Here is a 24,416-nt window from a genome sequence, read left to right on the forward strand (position 1 = left end):
CTGCGGAGTATGGATGTGGATGACAATATGCCATGTCACCGGCTCACAGTTGTTCACTAATGGTTTGATGGACATTCTGAACAATTCGAGAGCGTGATGTGACCACCTAGATAGCTCGGCGTGAGTCCCATCTATCAATTATGGAGTATAATCGAGAGGTGAGTTGGTGCACAAAATCCTGCACCAGCAACACTGTCGAAATGATGGATGGTTGTTGAGGCAGCGTAATTCAATACACAGGGGACTTCCAACGAGTTCCTGTACTACGCCGGCAAAAGAAGGTCTGACCCGATACTGGGAGGTACCCCAAGACGTTTGTCATCTCAGTCAGTGTATAGCAGTTATGTTAGTCCGGTAACGAACTGCCGCTTTACGCTGCAAGAACACAGTGTGTCCTCTGATATCAGGCGACTGAGCTGACACGCAGGTTGCTGTAGTGTAACGATTGATAACAGCCGGGCGCGCCGTTCATTACCTGGAGCGTAGCTGCGTGACACGGATTACGCCTCGGGGATAACGAGCGCCGAGCTGGCGCACCGCAGGCCCCAACGCCTTTGTCAGACGCGGCGACGGCCATGCCGACACCGACGTCGACGGCGCTTATCGTTAACGAGCGCGACGACCGGCCGCAAGCCGCAGGCCGCCATTAAGGAATTTGGCCCGAGCCAGGAGCTTACGGCAACTACCAGCCCCGTCAGCTGTGGTCCGGCTCACGGCAGCGTAATGTGGTGGGGCGAGATGCGTTACAAACCTCGGGTGGGTCCGTACTTTCCATAGACTCCACTTCCGTTTTATTACGTGTACGACCTGGCGTAGGAATAAGACCGACAGCACACAAAAAAGGACAGTACTAATAATTACTCGACAACAAATCCGATAGACAGAACATAGAATATACACTACTGGCCATTAAAATTGCTACACGACGAAGATGACGTGCTACAGATGCGAAATTTAAAATGCAGGAAGAAGATGCTGTGAAATGCAAATGATTAACTTATCAGAGCATTCACACAAGGCTGGTGCCGGTGGCGACACCTACATCGTGCTGACATGAGGAAAGTTTCCAACCGATTTCTCATACACAAACAACAGTTACCCGGCGTTGCCCGGTGAAACGTTATTGTGATGCCTCGTGTAAGGAGGAGAAATGCGTACCATCAAGTTTCCGACTTTGATAGAGATCAGATTGTACCCAGTCGCGGACCGGTTTATCGTATCACGACATTGCTGCTCGCGTTGGTCGAGATCCAATGACTGTTAGCAGAATTTGGAGTCGGTGGGTTCAGGAGGGTAATACGGAACGCCGTGCTGGATCCCAACGGCCTAGTACACTAGCATTCGAGATGACAGGCATCTTATCCGCGTGGCTGTAACGGATCGTGCAGCCACGTCTTGATCCGCGAGTCAACAGATGGGAACATTTGCAAGACAGCAACCGTCTGCACGAACAGTTCGACGACGTTTGCAGCAGCATGGACTATCAGCTCGGAGACCATGGCTGCGGTTACCCTTGACGCTGCATCGCAGACAGGAGCGCCTGCGATGGTGTACTGAACGACGAACCTGGGAGCACGAATGGCAAAACGTCATATTTTCGGATGAATCCAGGTCCTGTTTACAGCATCATGATAGTCGCATCCGTGTTTGGCGACATTGCGGTGAACGCACATTGGAAGCGTGTGTTCGTCATCGCCATACTGGCGTATCACCCGGTGTGATGGTATGGGGTGCCATTGGTTACACATCTCGGTCACCTCTTGTTCGCATTGACGGCACTTTGAACAGTGGACGTTACATTTCAGATGTGTTACGACCCGTGGCTCTACCCTTCATTCGATCCCCGCAAAACCCTACATTTCCGCAGGATAACGCACGACCGCGTGTTGCAGGTCCTGTACGGGCCTTTCTTGATACAGAAAATGGTCGACTGCTGCCCTGGCTACATTCTCCAGATCTCTCACCAATTGAAAACGTTTGGTCGATGGTGGCCGAGCAACTGGCTCGTCATAATACGCCAGTCACTAATCTTAATGAACTGTGGTATCGTGTTGAAGCTGCATGGGTAGCTGTACCTGTACACGCCATCCAAGCTCTGTTTGACTCAATGCCCAGGCGTATCAAGATCGTTATTACGGCCATATGTGGTTGTCCTGGGTACTGATTGCTCCGGATCTATGCACCCAAATTGCGTGAAAATGTAATCACATGTCAGTTATAGTATAAGATATTTGTCCAATAAATACCCGTTTATCATCAGCATTTCTTCTTGGTACAGCAGTTTTAATGGCCAGTAGTGTACTATATTGTCGGTTATTAAACTTGAATGTCGGTAATTAAAACTGAAACTGTGAAGTATAGTAGATAATCAAATGTTTGTGCGCGTAATTATGCAGTACAACAGGGTGAATATATGAGAAAATTTGTAAGAAATTTGGGAGTATACAGGCTGCGAAATGCAGTACACACAGCCGTCACTTCTGCCAGGAACAACTGCTCTGACTCGTTTGTTCCTTAAACTGATGGTGGAGGGGGGAGCGAAAGGGAACGAATTATTCATAGTAGCTGTAAGAGGACTTCATGCGGAATCAGAAGCGACGAGTGAAAATGTGTAATAGACCTGATTTTTATTTTTATTCTTTCACTTTATGTCTATATTTTTTTAGGGAGCTGGAGAGGCGAAACGACGATTGTCAGGGGGTATGGGGGCGAAATGGGCAGGGGTCGCAACCAGAGGCGTGGCCACAAAGACCCCACCACCTGTGGCGACCGCTGTGTCAAGGTACGAAATGTACAGAGCTTCTGTTGTTACTTTTATTTCTTCTTCTTTCTTCATTTTGGTTATCTAAGAACCACACACCAATTTCTATGCTTCCTTCTTTGTTGTTGTTTCCTTTTCCTCCAGTATTCTTTCATCTTTTCACTATGTATCCTTTTCCTCTCCAATGACCACTTTGACCCTGTCTTCTCCCTCCTCCCTTTCAATCCTTCCATTTTTATCACTTTCTTCCTGAAAATCTCTCTTTCTGTAGCATCTTTTTCACTTATGTTGTTTCTTCCGAAATCTTCAATCCAGGCTATTGTTGACTTCTTGTCACAAAGATATTTAAAAATCTGTTTGGTTAACCTGTTACTGTTCATTCTGTATAAGTTTCCAAAAAGTTGCAGTAGCCTTTTTTGTAGTGTTTCATTTGTGTTGCGATAAACTTCTTCATTGCTTTTTAATTTCCATACCTCTGTATTTTTAGGTGATCCAAGTATTTTTCGAATGATTTTTCTTCTTTTTAAAATTGTTGTATTCTTTATTGTTATTAGCATAGGCATCTCTTTTTTCTCCCAACTGTGTTCAGTTAGGATATAACTTCCCAACCGCTCAAAGCTCGCAAAACATTGGGGTCATTACAAGAAACAGACAATGAAAATGAAAGAATAAAGGAGAAAACAAAGAAAGTTTAGGTGGGAGTTGTAGCACGATCTTCTTCAAGTGCTACTCCCGCACACTGGTCGGAGCTGGGCTGTTACACCGAATCATTTCGAAAAAGGGTGTCGTGAGGTGTCAGGCATATCGAATGTCGGGTACGCTCCAACTGAAAGGGGAGTCGTAAACTACACTGTGTAAGTAATTAGCAAATTGACGGCTGTAGTATGGTGTCAGTTCAAGTGCGATGTCAGCATCAAAAACATGGCACCTAAAATCAGGCTTGTATGGCGTCATGTCTCTGAAGAGGTAAGCAGACGTGAGGTCCTTGAGCCAAGTTATAGCGTGGTGCTTGTTAAGTGGAAAATGTATGTCATTCGGAATGAGAACGAGTTGCGAGCTGACAGTCATCGGCTGGGCACCGAGGTAACATGCCAATACCTGTTGCATGAGTTGCCAGACATCATGCGTCGACGGAGATGTGAGACCAATCTCACTGTGGCAGCGAGTACATAACGGTGATTCCACCAGTCTGTTACGGTGAAGTTGCCGGTTGTCAGGAATTTACCATTAATGAAGCAGATTCGAACCCGGGATCTCCTGCTTGCTCGGCAATTGCATTAACTACTGCGCCATCGCGACACAGTGTTCATCGCAACTGCGCCGACTATCGGTGCGCACGTCTCAGCCAACCCACATTCCCACCGCCTGCCCCCCCCCCCCCCCCTCTCCAACGCATCCGCAGAACCCTTTCACGTACTCCATGCTCGATACTTTGCGATTCTAGCAGGAGGTCGAACATAATTCTGCATCCGCACTTAAGATGGTTGATTCATGATCCATCGAGATGTAGTGCTTAACACAACTGCCTGGTAAGTGGGAGACGCATGTTCGAATCCCAATTCGGCACACATTTCACACATCGCCCCTGATTCTGCATTAAGTCCCGATGCAGCTGAGATCCATGATCCCTTTGATATGCTTTCCTTTCTTCCCCCTCCACCTTTAATGTACGTAATATGTATCGCACCTGCGGTTTCCAAGTGGTGTCTACTTCTTCAGACGTGTTTAAAACAACAGACACCACGCATTCATATAAGTTGTATGAACAGTGAGGTGAAGGGAACTTACATGACTGATAGGAGGTTGTAGTACCCATAACGTCTTTGACTAGTAATCAAAACAACTGGAACTTTGGATTTGAAGGCAGTAACGCTTAATTTTTGAATAAAAATCGTCAGCAATAACACCCAAAGACTTTCTACATGAGAACTCACCGTTGTTCTCCCAACGGCGTTCTCAGAGAGTACGAAGGAGCCGGCAGAGGTCTTGCCCTTGAGGTGTAAAACTGCCCTTAAAAGACGGAAGAATCAGCAGAGATCAACGGCACGAGGGTGTAAAAGGCAATAGAAACCACTGCATTCGAGACACAAAATGTGTATTCATAGGAATGTGGCCTCAAATTGAAAATAATGTCGTGATGATAATTGCCAAATTATTCCAGATTAATCCCCCAATACGATCTCTTGGAGAGGAATGTCAACTGAGAGTTGACCATGAGAACGTGGAATAACGAAAGAAAGGATAACAATCTACGAGTCGGAACATGCAATGTCATAGCTATGAACCCTCTAAGAAAGCCAGAAAATCTGAACTAGGAAACGCATATGCTCAGTCTAGATATAATTTGGGGTCAGAGAAGTAAAATGAAATGAACGTAATGATTTCTGGTCAGATGAATATAGAGTAATATCAAAAGGAGCAGAGTTGCTATAACGATAGGGCGCAAGGTTACTGTGAACAGTTCAGAGATAGGACTAATCTCTTCGGAATTGACAGCAAACCAACGCTGACAATATCGTTTCAAGTGTATATACTGACGTCAAAGCAGAAGATGAACTCATACAAATAATATGGCAGCATGCTGAACTAGTAATTCAATATGTAAAGGAAGTTTTACGGGAAGGAGTAGGAGAAAGTGTGACAGAAGGCTATATGATTTGTGCTAGGAATGAGAGAGGAGAAAGACTAATTGAATTACGCAATAAATTTCTGATCTAGTATCTCAAGATGATGAGATATATGTGGAAAAGGCTAGGAAACAGAGCGAGATTCAAGGTGGATTAAGCTATGCTCAGAAAGACATTATGAAATCAGATAATTGATTGAAAGACGTACTCAAAAGCAGATCACTATTAAGTAATGTTGAAGGGTAGACTGAAGATTAAGAGAACCGTATAGAAGAATCAGTTTGGAAGGAAGTTGGATATTAAAGTACCGACGAGCGATGACACGCTGTTGAAGTTACTTGAAGACGTGGATACTGCGGCAAGGAACACGACAACAGGCAATTCAGTTGAAGAGGATTGTATATCTCTAAAAAGTGCAGTCACACATGTTAGACAAACGTAGGTACAATTGAAAGCAGTACCAAATGTTCATAGAAAGGCAGGAATACAACACGATGAGTCGTAAAAAAATCCTGAAAGAGAAGATCGTCGGAGGTGCCAGAGTCAGCATACAGAAAAGTCAAAATAACCTCCAGTGAAATTAAAAGCGTGGGTGGTATCAATGGAAATTACGCTGTTAAAAACTGAAGAGAGTGTGGATAGGAGGGCAGAGTACATTAAACGCCTCTCTGATGGGGCGGAATTATCTGATGACGTGACAGAAGAAAAAATTGGTGTGATAAGAAAAACATAGGGAATGTAGTATTAGAGTCAGAATGAAGAACTGTTGTGGAGGACAGTTCAATAAGAAGGGAAAAATAACATTGTATAGAAATTTCTAAAATTATTGGGGGAAGTGACAATCAAACGACTGTTCAAACTGGTGCACAGACTGTCTCAGTTTGAATACGTACCACGAGACTTACAGGAAATATCATCCACACAATTCCGAAGACAGAAAGCACGTATAGGTGCCAGAAATATCGCACAATCAACGTAACATCTCATGCCTACAAACTGATGAAATTATTATTGTATAGAAGAATGGAAAAGAAAACTGAGCATATTTTAGATGACGAGCCATTCGACTTAAGTAAAGATAAAGCCACGAGATTGGTAGTTTTGACGTTGCACTTGACATTGAAAGCAAGACTAAAGAAAAGTAAGACACGTTCATTGGATTTGTAGATCTAGAAAAAAATCTTTCGACAGTGCAAAATGGTACAATATTATCGAAATTCATGGAGAAGTAGGAGTAAGTTATAGGAAAAGACGGGTAATGTACGACATGTACAAGATCCAAAAGAGAACAACAAGACAGGAGGACCAAGAACTAAGTATTAGGATTAAAAACAGGAAAAGACACGGCGTAATCATTCGTCTACTTCTACGCCACAGCGTAGAAACAATGGGGGAAATACACACCTGGCCTTTAAAATTGCTACACCACGAAGATGACGTGCTACAGACGCGAAATTTAACCGACAGTAAGAAGAGGGTGTGATACGAAAGTGATTAGCTTTTCAGAGCATTCACACAAGGTTGGCGCCGGTGGCGACACCTACAACGTGCTGACATGAGGAAAATTTCCAACCGATTTCTCATACACAAACAGCGATTCCTTGGTGAAACGTTGTGGCGATGCCTCGTGTAAGGAGGAGAAATGCGTACCATCACGATTCTGACTCTGATAAAGGTGGGATTGCAGCCTATAGCGATTGCGGTTTATGGTATCGCGACATTGCTGCTCGCGTTGGTCGAGATCCAATGACTGTTAGCAGAATATGGAATCGGTGGGTTCAGGAGGGTAATACGGAACGCGTGCTGGATCCCAACGGCCTCGTGTCACTAGCAGTCGAGATGACAGGCATCTTATCCGCATGACTGTAACGGATCGTGCAGCCACATCTCGATCCGTGAGTCAACAGATGGGGACGTTTGCAAGACAACAATCATCTGCACGAACAGTTCGACGACGTTTGCAGCAGCATGGACTATCAGTTCGGAGACCATGGCTGCGGTTACCCTTGACGCTGCATCGCAGACAGGAGCGCCTGCGGTGGTGTACTCAACGACGAACCTGGGTGCACGAATGGCAAAACGTCATTTTTTCGGATGAATCCTGGTTCCGTTTACACCACCATGTTGGTCGCATCCGTGTTTGGCGACATCGCAGTGAACGCACATTGGAAGCGTGTATTCGTCATCGCCATACTGGTGTATCACCCGGCGTCATGGTATAGAGTGCCTTTGGTTACACGTCTCGGTCACCTCTTCTACGAATTAACGGCACTTTGAACAGCGGACGTTACATTTCAGATGTGTTACGACCTGTGGCTCTACCCTTCATTCGATCCCCGCTAAACCCTACATTGCAGCAGGTTAATGCACGACCGCATGTTCACGTCCAGTACGGGCCTTTCTGGATACAACCGGCCGGGGTGGCCGAGCGGTTCTAGGCGCTACAGTCTGGAACCGCGCGACCGCTACGATCGCTAGTTCGAATCCTGCCTTGGGCATGGATGTGTGTGATGTCCTTAGGTTAGTTAGGTTTCAATAGTTCTAAGTCTAGGGGTACTGATGACCTCAGATGTTAAATCCCATAGTGCTTAGAGCCATTTGAACCTAGTACGTCAGAAATGTAGCACCTGTTGTTGAAAATTCCGGCTATGCGAATCAGAAGTGACTGCGTTGTGAGCCATTACCATCGGTGGCATGTGCTGGACCCATGACAGTGACATATGGAATCTGTCAATGCCTGATCTCCTCCGAACCTTGACCTAGGGATGCGTCTATCGTGACTCTGAAGGCAGAACAGAGACTCACCTGAAAAGACGACCCGACCAAATCCTGTGTCCAGTGTTGCTGGTTGTACCAATGTCGGCGCATGTGTCCTTTTTCTGCGTCAAGGGAAGCTGCAATAATGGCCGACATGTTAACAGTCCGTAATGATCTGGGCGTCATCACACTGTCTGTGTGGATACATGTCTTACTGTAAACTGTCTCTCGACTCAACTTACGAGACGTGGCTTTACGATTCTACACGGTAAAGTGGACAATGTGTCTGCCATATCGGGCGCTAATCGCGCGGGGCAGTTACACTGCATGGAGCTGTACCCTTCTGAACCACCGACTTGTAATCATCTGACGACCAACATGAGCAGCAATATTGGTGAATGGGAAACTCCAGCCACGGTAGGCCACGTTCCTATTGCTGTTGAATTCCGACACTTGGTGGTATACATTTCCAGTTATTCCACAGGGAATAACATGATGTTATAGCAAACAAACAACATTCAAATACGAGCTCTGAATGAGAAATTCATTCTCCACAAAATGTAGATGGCGTAATTCCTACCTACGCTCTCCATTTACCCTGAAACGACAAGCATTTGCATATTCAAGCTTTTCATACATTTTATGCTATTATGTCGCTTATCTGCATGTCATCTACATAACGTTTAAATGACAACAGTATACAAGGTGAATATTAAGTACGACGCCCAACTTCATGAGCTGATTACGATCAGGAAAAAAGACAAAAAAGTTATTGCCACAGTTTGTCTGGAGCGGAGTCTAGAACAAATGCTTCAGATGGCTCTAAGCACAATGGGACTTAATATCTGAGGTCATCACTACCCTAGACTTAGATCTACTTAAACCTAACTAACCTAAGGACATCACACACATCCATGCCCGAGACAAGATTCGAACCTGCGACCGTAGCAGCAGCGCGGTTTCAGACTGAAGCGCCTAGAACTGCTCGGTCACAGCGGCCGGCTAGTCTAGAACAAAGCAATTAGTACCGATTCATTACATTACAGTTACATGCTACTCATTTATTATTGAAAAACTCCAAATTTCCAATCTAGATGGCACTGACGAACATTATGATTCTTTCTATCACCAATTGTTAGAATTATGCTAAGTTGAAGTTCAGTGGTCCGTTATTCATTCAGCGAACAAACAAAGATGGTTTTCGTCTAGCGTGAAGCGCGTGGAAACGGTTGAAATGCCACATGGATTTATCTAGCCGCTTACCTCTCTTATCATATCTGGAAATCTACTAATATGGAGTCTGCCTATTGGGCTATATCTGCGGTTCGCAGGATGTCGTGCGAGAAAAAGACACGTGAACAATGAAGTTACAAATCGAGGAATATACCACAGCCACCAATGTATCGTTCCCGTTGGGACAGTGAAAGCATGGTTAAACTAATTACAGCGCATACAGAAGGATTTAAGCAGTGATTCATTCCGTGGTCTACATACATTCTCAAGCTTTCGATGATTTGGACTGTCGTCATCGTCACCAGTTATCTGCAAGCCATTTCGTACTTCGTTTAATAGACCGGTTTATGTCATGGACACCTCAAGAAGTCACCAAATTTCCGCATGGTACCAGAGATTGTGTCCATTATGGTGAAGGCGGGAGGGCATTGTCAGCAATGCTGATTCCCTTAGTTGCAGGATAACTCAAATTATTTCTGTGCAGCCTTTCAGCATCCAACGCCCATGCGTCGCTAAGGGAGTTTCCGCTTTGATGATACAATATTTGTAGGTAGTTTCATGGATTATATTCCACCTGGCACACACACACACGATATATTGTATTCGGCAACAGCAGATTTGTCGAAATCCAGTGTCTGTGCGGTGTTTGGTGGGATCAATCGCACTGAAATCTTTCATATTCACTGAAAAATGCAAGTTCCATCACTTCGACAATGAGCTTTATAAATTCCAGGAACCAGTACCCTGCGCCTTTTATTGCACGCAGCGTCTCTTTCATTTTACTAGGTTGTCGGAAAATGGATGAAATACCGTGTCTGTCCAAACGTTTTAGCTACAAAGAAAGCTATAGGTCAGCCGTGTTGTGATGATAATCTCAATGTATTCGTTTCTTACAGATGGCTCACTTAATATAACCAGTGCGCTGTAGCTCCTATTCCGGAGAACTCTTTCTCCAGAATCTGCAACAAAAACTTTAACTGGAACATCGGCTGCATCCTTCGTGGTGTATGGAAATGGGCACTTGATACTGAAAGGCTGTAATAAGCTGAGTTATCCATCATCCAACGAAATAAGATTCACTGCCATCTTCATCTACCACAAACCTCGACATAATCTCCGGTGGCATGGTGACGTATCGAATTTCGCAATTTCAGATATCTCTGTGACAACTTGGCCAACTAAATAAAATGCCATACAGTCAACGTATAACGATTGACTATGACTACAGAGCTAGTCATCAAAAGCTTGAGATTACATAAAATCTGACAAGGCAATAAGTCAGATAATTTGTCAAAACTCATGGCGCAGTGGTTAGCACACTGGACTCGCATTCGGGAGGACGACGGTTCAATCCCGTCCCCGGCCATCCTGATTTAAGTTTTCCGTGATTTCCCTAAATCGCTTCAGGCAAATGCCGGGATGGTTCCTTTGAAAGGGCACGGCCGATTTCCTTCCCCATCCTTCCCTCACCCGAGCTTGTGCTCCGTCTCTAATGACCTCGTTGTCGACGGGACGTTAAACACTAATCTCCTCCTCCTCCTCCTCAAAAATCATGTTGTACTCTGTGTTCTAGTAGGCACTCGTTTTGGGCTGTGAACCCCTTTGCAGCAAAAATGTTTCTAATGCAAATAAGTTTTGTTAACTGCTTTTCCTCGTTAACTGGGATTTTCGTGACTTAGACACTCAGAGCTCTCCATTTGCGTAAGGAAAGTGACGCAATTCTCTTATAAATCTAAAATATACCGATAGCTATTAAGGATGCCGTTTATCATTGTGCCAAACAAAGTTTCTGACAACTTACTCTGCAGATCGTAGTGCGTTTATGAAAATTAAAGGTTCGTTCTTATATTCCGTATCGTAAGTCACGTGGCGCCTCTATCTGCTTTAACGAAAATTCCATTCAGTACAGGTTGCGAAATATATGGGAGTTTCTAATTGCTTCCTGCGGTCAGAGATAAACGGTAAAATATGTTGCAGTAGCTTTTGCACCTGTCTAAAAAAGAATAAAACATTAGAGTAGTAAATTACGAACTACAACATTTTGTAACAAATCTGTCGGGGTTAAAAAATAGACCAACTGCAATTGCGATTTCGTTGTTTAAATTATGTTACGGGGCAGTCGATTTATTTAATTGGATTCATGGTCATTATGCACATTAAAACTGAGATTGTTTTCCATTCCGTTTTATGATGCGGCTAAGACAAACTCTCAGTGCTGTGAGTAATCACTAAAATCAGCCGTTCTATTTCCATTTTATAATTGCAAAGAACTGATTGCGACCGACGAACACATGAGGAATGAGGTACGTATTGACAAAACAAAAGTGCGTATTTGTGTACGATGAAAGTCAAGTGGTATCACGTATACAATAAATAATAATTGGTAGACCTGGAAAACAGGTAAACCACACTGAAGAGCCAAAGAAAATGGTACATCTGCCTAATATAGTGTAGGACCCCCGCGAGCACGCAGAAGTGCCGCAACACGACGTCGCAAGGACTCCACTAATGTCTGAAGTAATGGTGGAGGGAAATGACCCTATGAATCCTGCTGGGCTGTCCATAAATCCGTAAGAGTACGAGAGGGTGGAAATCTCTTCTGAACAGCTCGTTGCAAGGCATCCCAGATATACTCAATAATGATCATGTCTCCGGGGATTGGTGGCCAGATGGAGTGTTTAAACTCAGAAGAGTGTTCCTAAAGCCACTATGTAGCAATTCTGGGCGTGTAGGGTGTCGCATTGTACTACTGAAATTGTCCAAGTCCGTCGGAATCCACAACTCACATGAATGGATGCAGGTGATCAGACAGGATGCTTACGTACGTGTCACCTGCCAGAGACATATCAGGAATCTCCCACTCCACCTGCTGACCAGCAGGGCCCATAGATTCATGAGGTTGTCTCCATATCCGTACACGTCCATCTGTTCGATACGATTTGAAACGAGACTCGTCCGACCAGGCAACATGTTTCCAGTCATCAAGAGCCCAATGTCCGTGTTGACGGGCCCAGGCGAGGCCTAAATCTTTGTGTCATGCTGTCATCGAGGGTACACGAGTGGGCCTTCGACTCCGAAAGCCCATACTGATGATGTGTCGTTGAATGAATCGCACCCTGAATTTTTTTGGTGGCCCAGCATTGAAATCTGCAGGATTTTGCGCAAGGGTTGCACTTCTGTTACTGTGAACGATTCTCTTCAGTCGTCGTTGGTTCATTTCTTGCAGGCTGTATTTTCGGTCCCAGCGATGTCGGAGATTTGATGTTTCACCGATTTCCTGATATTCACAGAACACTCGTGAAATGGTCGTACGAGAAAATTCCCACTTCATCGATACCTCTGAGATGCTTGTGCCACCGCCCGTGCGCCGACTATAACACCACGTTCAAAGTCACTTAAATCTTGATAACCTGCCATTGTGGCAGAAATAACTGACCTAACAACTGCGCCAGACTCTAGTTGTTTTCTATAGGCGTTGTCCGCCGCAATCACAACAAAAATAAACAGAAGCATTAGTTTTTCATTCGTAAAATAATAACACAGAAAGGCATTCGAGCCTGTATCACTTTAGTACAGCAATAAAATGAGACGTGTTGAAGATGACACAGTTTCTGCAAAGGTAAATATAAGGTTAAAAAGGACAGTAAATAAAATTGGTGTTCCCAGAAGGCTGAGTTACAAAGAAAAGTATTATTTGCAACTTAATAATTGTGAAGTTTTTCCTTACAATTGGACAAAGTCATTATTAGAATGAAATAGCTGACCACTGCCAGTAAGCATGACTCCATGGTAATATGTAGTGGCTTTAGTCCTGCTAATGCTTTAAGTAATGCGGCTGTAATTTAAACGCAATATCAAGCTGAAGTGATGGAAGCTGTCTGAAATATACTCATAGCGTGTTTGATTTCATGCAACTATATGTGGAAGTACTGAATGACAAAGTTATTTTGGACGTATAATATTCCTCAACTGTTGTGTTAACTAAATGTACTTTTCTCACGATAGGTATAATGAGAACTGAATTTTAGTTATAACTGAGGATTCCCTCATTTCGATCTAATAATCACAGCATCTTCTTCAGCGTTAACAGTTTTTACAAGAACTGAAATTTGTGTCTTTACGATGTCACCAACACATAATGAAATGAGTACCAAATCCGTGTATTTTCTCTGTTAACAAGTGAATATGAACTTACGGGTTAATAGGCTGTAGTTGAATCAAATGACGAATACTTTAAAAGCTATTCTTTCCTTTTCCGAAAATAAAAATTAAACGTTATTTTATATGTGAGACTACGTTTTGTTTTTAATTTGCTTGTCAATTTCGCACGCAGAGACAAATCGATTTCAGTGCAACTTAGCACTCAGCTCTTTCTGCTTGATAATGGCTGCAGGTCTTCTGTCGTCGGTTACTCAAACAAACGTTTACAAAACCAGATGTGGGTGGTAACTGACGTTGGCGACTAGGCCTACTCTTACAATCGCATCGCAAGTCCTGTCCAAAGAACTAATTTATAACTCAAAAACGGTATTCTTCACTTGCTTGCTTGCAGCAAAGCCTAACACGTCTTGCCGAAACCACACTCAAAACTTATCAGCTCAAAAGGTTTCTTCCTTGTCTTTACATTTCCACTACATTGCCGCGTACCATCCAGCCACTGGGCTCGAAGTTATTGGTCCTCTTCTTCCCTACATTTATTTTTATATTTTAACTCCACTGCATAAAATTTTGCACGTGCATGTAGATATGGACGTTACAACGAAGGTAACTCTTTTTTCCACATTCCGATGCACATGCTCCAGGCTGTGTTGGTTTTCTGTCGAACATCAACGGAACTTGTGCGCATCGAGCTCTCCATGTGAACGCTTTCATTGGTTTTTGCAGCGCGAATGCATCTGTACCTCATTATTTACAAACTCACCAGTGAGTTACCGATGTCTGAATCAGGGAAAAAGCGTGCAGCTTTTATTGTATTATCTGATTTACTTAAACGCAACAGAGAGAAAGAAGTAAATATTCCAGAATTCAAATCGAGAACAGCTGCCAACATGAGTAACGTTGAAGTAAATATCCTCGGAGTAGTGAAGCAACTTAAATAACTTAATAAAAGCAAGTCTTCTGGTACAGAATGTATACCAATAAGGTTCCTTTCGGACTATGCTGATGCATTAGCTCCATACTTAACAATCATATAGAACCGTCCTCTCGTCAAAAGATCCGTACCCAAAGACGGGAAAGATGCACAGGTCACACCAATATACAAGAAAGGTGGCAGGAGTAATCCACGAAATTACAGGCCCATATCGTTAACGTCGAAACATATTGTGTTAAAACATTATGAATTACCTAGAAGAAAACTGTCTATTGACGCATACTCATCATGGGTTTGGAAAACATAGCTCCTGTGAAACACAACTAGCTCTTTATTCACATGAAGAGTTGAGTGCTATTGACGAGGGATTTCAGATCGATTCCGTATTTCTGGATTTCTAGAAGGCTTTCGACACTGTACAACACGAGCGGCTTGTAGTGAAATTGCGTGCTTATGGAATATCGTCTCAGTTATGTGACTAGATTTGTGATATCCTGTCAGAGAGGTCACAGTTCGTAGAAACTGACGGAAAGTCATCGAGTAAAACAGAAGCGATTGCTAGCGTTCCACAAGGTATGTTATAGGCCCTTTGCTGTTCCTTATCTACACAAACGATTTGGGAGACAATCTGAGCAGCCGTCTTAGGTTCTTTGCAGTTGACGCTGTCGCTTATCGACTAATAAAGTCATCAGAAGATCAATACAAATTGCAAATCGATTTAGAAAAGGTATCTGAATGGTGCGAAAATTGGCAGTTGACCCTAAACAACGAAAAGTGTGAGGTCATCCACATGAGTGCTAAAAGCAATCCATTTAACTTCGGTTACACGATAAATCAGTCAAATATAAAGCCCGTAAATTCAACTAAATACCTAGTAATTACAATTACGAACAACTTAAATTGGAAGGAACACATAGAAAATCTTGTGGGGAGGGCTAACCAAAGACTGCGTTTTATTGGCAGGACACTTAGAAAATCTAACAGCCCTGCTAAGGAGACTGCCTACATTACACTTGTCCGTCCTCTTTTAGAATACTGCTGCGCAGTGTGGGATTCTTTCCAGACAGGACTGACTTAGACATCGAAAAATTTCTAAGAAAGGCAGCACGTATTGTATTATCGCGAAATATGGGGGAGAGTGTCACAGAAATTATACAGCATTTGGTCTGGAAATCATTAAAAGGAAGGCTTTTTCCTTGCGACGCAATCTTCTCACGGAATTCCAATCACCAATATTCTCCTCCTAATGCGAAAATATTTTGTTGACACCGACCTACATAGGGAGAAAAGATCACCACGATAAAATAAGGGAAATCAGAGCTCGCACGGAGAGATATGGGTGTTCGTTCTTTTGGCGTGCTATACGAGATTGGAATAATAGAGAATTGTGAAGGTGGTTCGATGAACCCTCTGCCAGGCACTTAAATGTGATTTGCAGAGTATCCATGTAGATGTAGATGTAGATGAAACACTACTGTATTAAGGATCTGTGCAGAAAAAGAAGATAGGGAGGTGGCGCCTGCCTGTTAACTATATCTGATGTAGACGAAACTAGTAGCAATTACAAAAAAAATGTACGTGTATCTGTATTGATGTTTCGGGTTCCACAAGATGGATTCCTTATCTAACTCCACCGTTCTTCCTGCTCACAACTAAGCTTGAAGAAACAGATGAACAACTGACTGACGAAACCAACGTGCAACTGGAGCGCCAACACACACTTCACAAAATAAAACATTGTGTCGAAACAATCAGCAGTTTGCGCCAAAACTATTTATGCCGAACGTGTTAGGCACAAATTTTTGTAGACGTGGACCCAACCATACACACACATCGTAAGTTAACAAGTCATCCATTTCATGAAACTAGAAATTAAATATATCAAAAGTCCGTTTTCACAATACATCAATATATTTGCAGAAAATCAGATTCATTTTTGCCCCGCCAGACCTCCAAAAATCAAGGGCGGGCATTCCCTTTGTTTGAATTTAAGAAAAGTTAACGTAGTTGTCGCCTTATATGGTTACATCCTGTGAAATAGTAAGGTAAGAGCTATAAATTACAGGAACTAAAGGGTTACATGCAACTTGTACAGCAATTAGACTGCAGAAATCAATCTAACGACGTCAACCGAGGCAGGTGGCGCAGTGGCTACACACTGGACTCTCATTCGGTAGGACGGCGTTTCAAATCCTCATCCATCTATCCCAAAATCGATCCAGGGAAATGCCAGGATAGTTCCTTTGAACGGGCGCTGCCGAATTCCTTTCCCCTCTAATTACATCGATGTCGAAGGAACGTTAAACGCTAATCCTCCTTCCTTCCTTCCATCGAACGATGTGAAATGACGGTAGTAATTGACAAGCGGGAGAGACAGAGTTGTAGCCTATCCCCAATATTTTCCAAACTGTTTATTGAGCAAGTAGTAAAGGAAATCAAAGAGAAACTGGAAAAGACAGTTTCTGTTCAATAAGGGAAACAAAAACTTTACGGTTTGTCGATGACATCATGGAGATAGCAAAGGACAGGGAAGATCGGTTAAACGCAATGGACAGTGTTTCGAAAAGAGGTTATAAGAAGAAAGTGAACTGAAGTCTTTGAAATGTTGCGCTATAGAAGGATGATGATTAAATGGGTACTTCGGATAACTGCACTAAACTGAATTGAGCGGAAAAGAAATGTACGGCAAAATTTGACTGAAAGAGGGGCAGCTTGATGGGGCAAAATCTTGACCATCAAGGTATTTGGTGATGCACGGCAAAGTGGAGGATGAAAATTGTAAAATGAGGCCAAAGTATGAGCCTAGCGAGCTGGTTCAAACGGATGTAGGTTACAGTTACTAAGCAGCGGTGAAGAGGCTTGCATGAGAAAACTAGCATGAAGAGTTTCATTAAACCAACGTTCATCGTCCACAACAACAAGAATAAAATTACACTGTCCAGTCATATTAACGTGACAATTGGTCAAAAGCCAAAATAACGAACTTTGCAGCGCGAACATGCAGGAAGAGAGTTAGGTTCTAAAAGACAGCGACAGGGATGTGGAGCTATGCCAGTTCATGCGCCATTACCATCTACGCAAGGTTTCTCGGTTGAGGATCTATAGTGCTGCGATGCCACTACCCGAATTTACTGTATTATAATAGATCATGCGGCATCGCACTTCCGGAAAGCGGCTCTCACGTGTAATAGGTCTGACTAGACACCCTATGCCTGACATTCACTAGACGGCACATTGTCACATTACAGTGTAAACAGCTCAATCGAGGCGGTAAACAGAGTCTCTATTGTGTTTAAGTCAGGAGTGGGGGGGGGGGGGGGGATTTGTTGACTAGTGAGATACCGCAAAGTCATCCTGGTGCCCTTTGAACCACGCAAGTGCACTGCAAGCTTGTGACATGTTGCATTGTCCAGCTGGTAGATGCCATCACCCTGAGCAAAAAATCAAACAGTATCTAGGGGTGGACATAGTACGTGAAGATATGTGCACACTTGGGTTGAGCCGTTGTGCCTTCCAGACTGAAGAGATAACTAAGAGAAAGCACAAAAACATTTTCCGGACCTTAACGCTCCCTCCTCTGGAATGGACCCTTCCGATGCTTGTTGCCAGGTGATTGTCTTCAGGCGATTCACGCCAGTGGAGCATAAAACGTGATTCATCTGAGAAAGCAACCTGTCACCACTCGGTGGACGTGCAACTGCGATACTGGCATGCAGACTGTAGCCTTTGTCACCAGTCTACAATAGTCAGCATTGGTGCATGGACCAGGCACCTGCTGCAGAGGCCCATACACAACAAAGTTTGCTGAACAGTCATTGAGGAGACACTCTTTATAACCCCTTGGTTCATCTTGATGTTCAGTTGCTCAACTGCTGCACGTCTATTCTCCCACACATATCTCCGCAGCCTTCATCAGTTCTGTCATCTATGGCCAGTAGTACACCACATCTGCACTGACGCTTGTTTCTAATAGCACCATTTTCCATGCACAGTATACTTTAACCATGGCAGCATACTAACAGTTAAAAAATTTAGCCATTTCGAAAATGCTTGCATCCTTGGCCCGAAACCCAATGGTCATGCTCATTCGGATGTAAGACAAATCACTGCATTACCGCATTACGACAATGGCTGCACTTTTTTCCACGTCCACCCGACACACTTTGTATAGGTTCCACCGGTGTTGCTGCCACCTGCCGTGAGTCGTTATTGCACCTTGATGCGGAACATACGTGATGGTCACGTTAATGTGACGAACCATGTAAATTCCTACCCTGCCATCCAGCCCAGCTGAGAACAGAACTGGCAACATTGTCACCCAAATCCCACAAACAAGCAATAATACTATAGTTTGTTCATGAAAAAAATGATAGAAACAGAGATAACTGAATGACACTAAAGCTTCATAGCTTTTTACCTTAACTGTTAATGAACGTAGTGGACTTCTAACATACCTTCTGTAAGTAGGCTGTTTAAGTTTTTATGTTGGTAACTTCACTTAGCGCTCTGTATGGAAATCACTGGCTGTGCTGTGTGCAGTCTGCGGCTGGTTTGCATTGTTGGAATATTCGTTCTTGTAGTAGTGGGCAGTTGGATGAGAACAGCGCATAGCGTTGTGCCGTTTGAGGTGAGCCGCCAGCAGTGGTGGATGTGGGAAGAGAGATGGCAGAGTTTTGAGAGCGGACGATCTGGATGTGTGTCCGTCAGAAAAACGAAATTTCTAAGACTGGATATCATGAACTGATATATATATTATGACTTTTGAACACTATTAAGGTAAATACATTGTTTGTTCTCCATCAAAATCTTTCATTTGCTAACTATGCCTATTAGTAGTTAGTGCCTTCAGTAGTTAGACTCTTTCATTTAGCTGGCAGTATTGGCGCTCGCTGTATTGCAGTAGTTTGAGTAAGGAAGATTTTTGTGAGGTAAGTGGTTCATGAAAGGTATAGGTAATTGTTAGTCAGGGCCATTCTGTTCTAGGGATTTTTGAAAGTCAGATTGCGTTGAGCTGAAAATATTGTTTATCAGTTTAGTGATGATCAGAATAAGTAAAGAGAGAAATGTCTGAGTACGTTCAGTTTTTCTCAGCTGTTTGAAAGTCAAATAACGTAAGGGGCTTACCAGCACAGTAATTCATAAATTTTTCTACGGGGATGTTTCACTTCTTCCTTAAATCACCCTCGCAAATTAAGAAGAACTCAGTTGCAATTTCTTGTAGTCGTGGTCATAGGTAAACCCAGATGGACGATATACACTGACGGTAAAAAATCGTAACACGAAAAAATAATTACGTAGAGCAATGAAATTTCGGGTACATATATGGCTACGTATCATATTTAAGTGATTAACATTGCAAGACCATAGGTTAATGTAAGCGCAAGAAAATGCATTGCAAATGTGGAGTGGATACATTAGTACCGGTGTAACCGTCAAAATATTGAGTGCAAGCACGCAAACGTCCATGCATTGTGTGGTACAGGTGCGGGATGTCAGTTTGTTAGGTGGAGTTCCATGCCTGTTGCTCTTGGTCGGCCAGTAAGGGGGCGGTTCATGCTGGTTGCAGATGAAGCTGGAGTTGTCGTCTAACGATGTCCAAAACATGCTGCATTTGAGACAGATCTTGTGATCAAGCAGACCAAGACAACAGGTCGACGCTCTGGTGGGTTACAACAGCGGTATGTCGGCGAGCGTTATCCTGTTTTAAAACGTCCCTTCGAATGCTGTTCACGAATGGCCGTAGAACAGGTTGAATCACCAGATTAACGTGCAGATTTGCAGTCAGGGTGCGTAGAATAACCACAAGACTGCCTCTGCTGTCATACGATATCGCACCCAGACCATAACCCCTGGAGTAGTATAAAGGCTCCTTTGAAAAAAAATTAAATTTGTTTACTACTACTACTACTACTACTACTACTAGCCTAATTATTGTTTAGCTCTACAGGACCTTAATACTGAAATGTTTCCCACACCACCTTGTATTGTCTTTCTATGTGTGTGAGCAACTGTATGTTCACTGTTGTGTGTAAAATGGTAATACTTACAATGTACACAGGGCGATCTTCCCCCATGAACCATGGACCTTGCCGTTGGTGGGGAGGCTTGCGTGCCTCAGCGATACAGATGGCCGGTACGTACGTGCAACCACAACGTAGGGGTTTCTGTTGAGAGGCAAGACAAACATGTTGTTCCTGAAGAGGGGCAGCAGCCTTTTCAGTAGTTGCAGGGGCAACAGTCTGGATGATTGACTGATCTGGCCTTGTAACATTAACCAAAATGGCCTTGCTGTGCTGGTACTGCGATCGGCTGAAAGCAAGGGGAAACTACAGCCGTAATTTTTCCCGAGGACATGCAGCTTTACTGTATGATTAAATGATGATGGCGACCTCTTGGGTAAAATATTCCGGAGGTAAAATAGTCCCCCATTCGGATCTCCGGGCGGGGACTACTCAAGAGGACGTCGTTATCAGGAGAAAGAAAACTGGCATTCTACGGATCGGAGCGTGGAATGTCAGATCCCCTAATCGGGCAGGTAGGTTAGAAAATTTAAAAAGGGAAATGGATAGGTTAAAGTTAGATATAGTGGGAATTAGTGAACTTCGGTGGCAGGAGGAACAAGACTTTTGGGCAGGTGATTACAGGGTTATAAATACAAAATCAAATAGGGGTAATCCAGGAGTAGGTTTAATAATGAATAGGAAAATAGGAATGCGGGTAAGCTACTACAAACAGCATAGTGAACGCATTATTCTGGCCAAGATAGACACAAAGCCCATGCCTACTACAGTAGTAAAAGTTTATATGCCAACTAGCTCTGCAGATGATGAAGAAATTGATGAAATGTATGACGAGATAAAAGAAATTATTCAGGTAGTGAAGGGAGACGAAAATTTAATAGTTATGGGTGACTGTAATTCGTCAGTAGGAAAAGGGAGAGAAGGAAACATAGTAGGTGAATATGGATTGGGGGGAAGAAATGAAAGAGGAAGCCACCTTGTAGAATTTTGCACAGAGCATAATTTAATCATAGCTAACACTTGGTTCAAGAATCATAAAAGAAGGTTGTATACCTGGAAGAATCCTGGAGATACTAAAAGGTATCAGATAGATTATATAATGGTAAGACAGAGATTTAGGAACCAGGTTTTAAATTGTAAGACATTTCCACTGGCAGTTGTGGATTCTGACCACAATCTATTAGTTATGAACTGCAGATTGAAACTGAAGAAACTGCAAGAAGGTGGGAATTTAAGGAGATGGGACCTGGATAAACTGAAAGAACCAGAGGTTGTAGAGAGTTTCAGGGAGAGCATAAGGGAACAATTGACAGGAATGGGGGAAAGAAATACCGTAGAAGAAGAATGGGTAGCTCTGAGGGATGAAGTAGTGAAGGCAGCAGAGGATCAAGTAGGTAAAAAGACGAGGGCTAATAGAAACCCTTGGGTAACAGAAGAAATATTGAATTTAATTGATGAAAGGAGAAAATATAAAAATGCAGTAAATGAAGCAGGCAAAAAGGAATACAAACGTCTCAAAAATGACATCGGCAGGAAGTGCAAAATGGCTAAGCAGGGATGGCTAGAGGACAAATGTAAGGATGTAGAGGCTTGTCTCACTAGGGGTAAGATAGATACTGCCTACAGGAAAATTAAAGAGACCTTTGGAGAGAAGAGAACCACTTGTATGAATATCAAGAGCTCAGATGGCAACCCAGTTCTAAGCAAAGAAGGGAAGGCAGAAAGGTGGAAGGAGTATATAGAGGGTTTATATAAGGGCGATGTACTCGAGGACAATATTATGGAAATGGAAGAGGATGTAGATGAAGATGAAATGGGAGATAAGATACTGCGTGAAGAGTTTGACAGAGCACTGAAAGACCTGAGTCGAAACAAGGCCCCGGGAATAGACAACATTGCATTAGAACTACTGATGGCCTTGGGAGAGCCAGTCATGACAAAACTCTACCATCTGGTGAGCAAGATGTATGAGACAGGCGAAATACCCACAGACTTCAAGAAGAATATAATAATTCCAATCCCAAAGAAAGCAGGTGTTGACAGATGTGAAAATTACCGAACTATCATTTTAATAAGTCACAGCTGCAAAATACTAACGCGAATTCTTTACAGACGAATGGAAAAACTGGTAGAAGCGGACCTCGGGGAAGATCAGTTTGGATTCCGTAGAAATGTTGGAACACGTGAGGCAATACTAACCTTACGACTTATCTTAGAAGAAAGATTAAGAAAAGGCAAACCCACGTTTCTAGCATTTGTAGACTTAGAGAAAGCTTTTGACAACGTTAACTGGAATACTCTCTTTCAAATTCTGAAGGTGGCAGGGGTAAAATACAAGGAGCGAAAGGCTATTTACAATTTGTACAGAAACCAGATGGCAGTTATAAGAGTCGAGGGACATGAAAGGGAAGCAGTGGTTGGGAAAGGAGTGAGACAGGGTTGTAGCCTCTCCCCGATGTTATTCAATCTGTATATTGAGCAAGCAGTAAAAGAAACAAAAGAAAAATTCGGAGTAGGTATTAAAATTCATGGAGAAGAAGTAAAAACTTTGAGTTTCGCCGATGACATTGTAATTCTGTCAGAGACAGCAAATGACTTGGAAGAGCAGTTGAACGGAATGGACAGTGTCTTGAAAGGAGGATATAAGATGAACATCAACAAAAGCAAAACGAGGATAATGGAATGTAGTCAAATCGGGTGATGCTTAGGGGATTAGATTAGGAAATGAGACACTTAAAGTAGTAAAGGAGTTTTGCTATTTAGGGAGTAAAATAACTGATGATGGTCGAAGTAGAGAGGATATAAAATGTAGACTGGCAATGGCAAGGAAATCGTTTCTGAAGAAGAGAAATTTGTTAACTTCGAGTATAGATTTAAGTGTCAGGAAGTCGTTTCTGAAAGTATTTGTATGGAGTGTAGCCATGTATGGAAGTGAAACATGGACGATAACCAGTTTGGACAAGAAGAGAATAGAAGCTTTCGAAATGTGGTGCTACAGAATAATGCTGAAGATAAGGTGGGTAGATCACGTAACTAATGAGGAGGTATTGAATAGGATTGGGGAGAAGAGAAGTTTGTGGCACAACTTGACTAGAAGAAGGGATCGGTTGGTAGGACATGTTTTGAGGCATCAAGGGATCACAAATTTAGCATTGGAGGGCAGCGTGGAGGGTAAAAATCGTAGAGTGAGACCAAGAGATCAATACACCAAGCAGATTCAGAAGGATGTAGGTTGCGGTAGGTACTGGGAGATGAAGAAGCTTGCGCAGGATAGAGTAGCATGGAGAGCTGCATCAAACCAGTCTCAGGACTGAAGACCACAACAACAACAACACAGGGCGATGTGTGAAACTGATAGTGATTACACGCTTCCGCTGTTGTAGAAATCTGCTCCAGTGCTGCAGATACCGTGTTGAGCTGAAAGTGGTAACCAAAGTATGGAGAAATATTCTTCGGGGCTCTGTTGCATAGCAATCAGATTGTTTTCAGTTCTGAGAAATGTCCAGGTACAATTGCGGATTTGAATGATCCACGAAGTGACTTCTTTTCCGAAGAAAGCTTCGAACTATTTCACTAGAACTGAACGCTCCCGTCGAAACTGTTCTCAAGCTGGTATTTATTATTAAATTACAATAGAAGTATACGCTGGTTGTAGAATAAAACGTACCTTCTTGAAATGAACAATATTTTATTGTTATATTAACTGATTTCTTTCCATATACACATATATTTTACAATGTGACTCAAAATCTCGCAATGGCGTCGATTTTTACATCACAAGAATGGCTCTCCCCTCGTAAAATTACCCTTAACAAGAACAAAAGCTCTACATCCTAAGAATAATTATGTGAGCGCTGATCGCCACAGAGTAATAAACAATATCTTTGTCTCTTTCTCTCTCGCACTGTCACAGCAACTTACGCTGA

General features: G+C 43.0%; 1 protein-coding gene across 1 annotated transcript in view; it reads left to right on the plus strand.

Moving 5' to 3' along the window:
• The first annotated feature begins 2,713 nt into the window (after positions 1-2,713).
• LOC124620080 (pollen-specific leucine-rich repeat extensin-like protein 1) overlaps positions 2,714-24,416 on the plus strand; it is a 106,192-nt gene continuing 84,489 nt past the window's right edge. Inside the window, exon 1 of the mRNA XM_047146747.1 lies at positions 2,714-2,782. Coding sequence (XP_047002703.1) covers positions 2,714-2,782 — 69 coding nt within the window. The remainder of the gene's footprint in view (positions 2,783-24,416) is intronic.

This window comes from Schistocerca americana, chromosome 6, assembly GCF_021461395.2.
Source record: "Schistocerca americana isolate TAMUIC-IGC-003095 chromosome 6, iqSchAmer2.1, whole genome shotgun sequence".
In the NCBI taxonomy this organism is placed as follows: domain Eukaryota; kingdom Metazoa; phylum Arthropoda; class Insecta; order Orthoptera; family Acrididae; genus Schistocerca; species Schistocerca americana.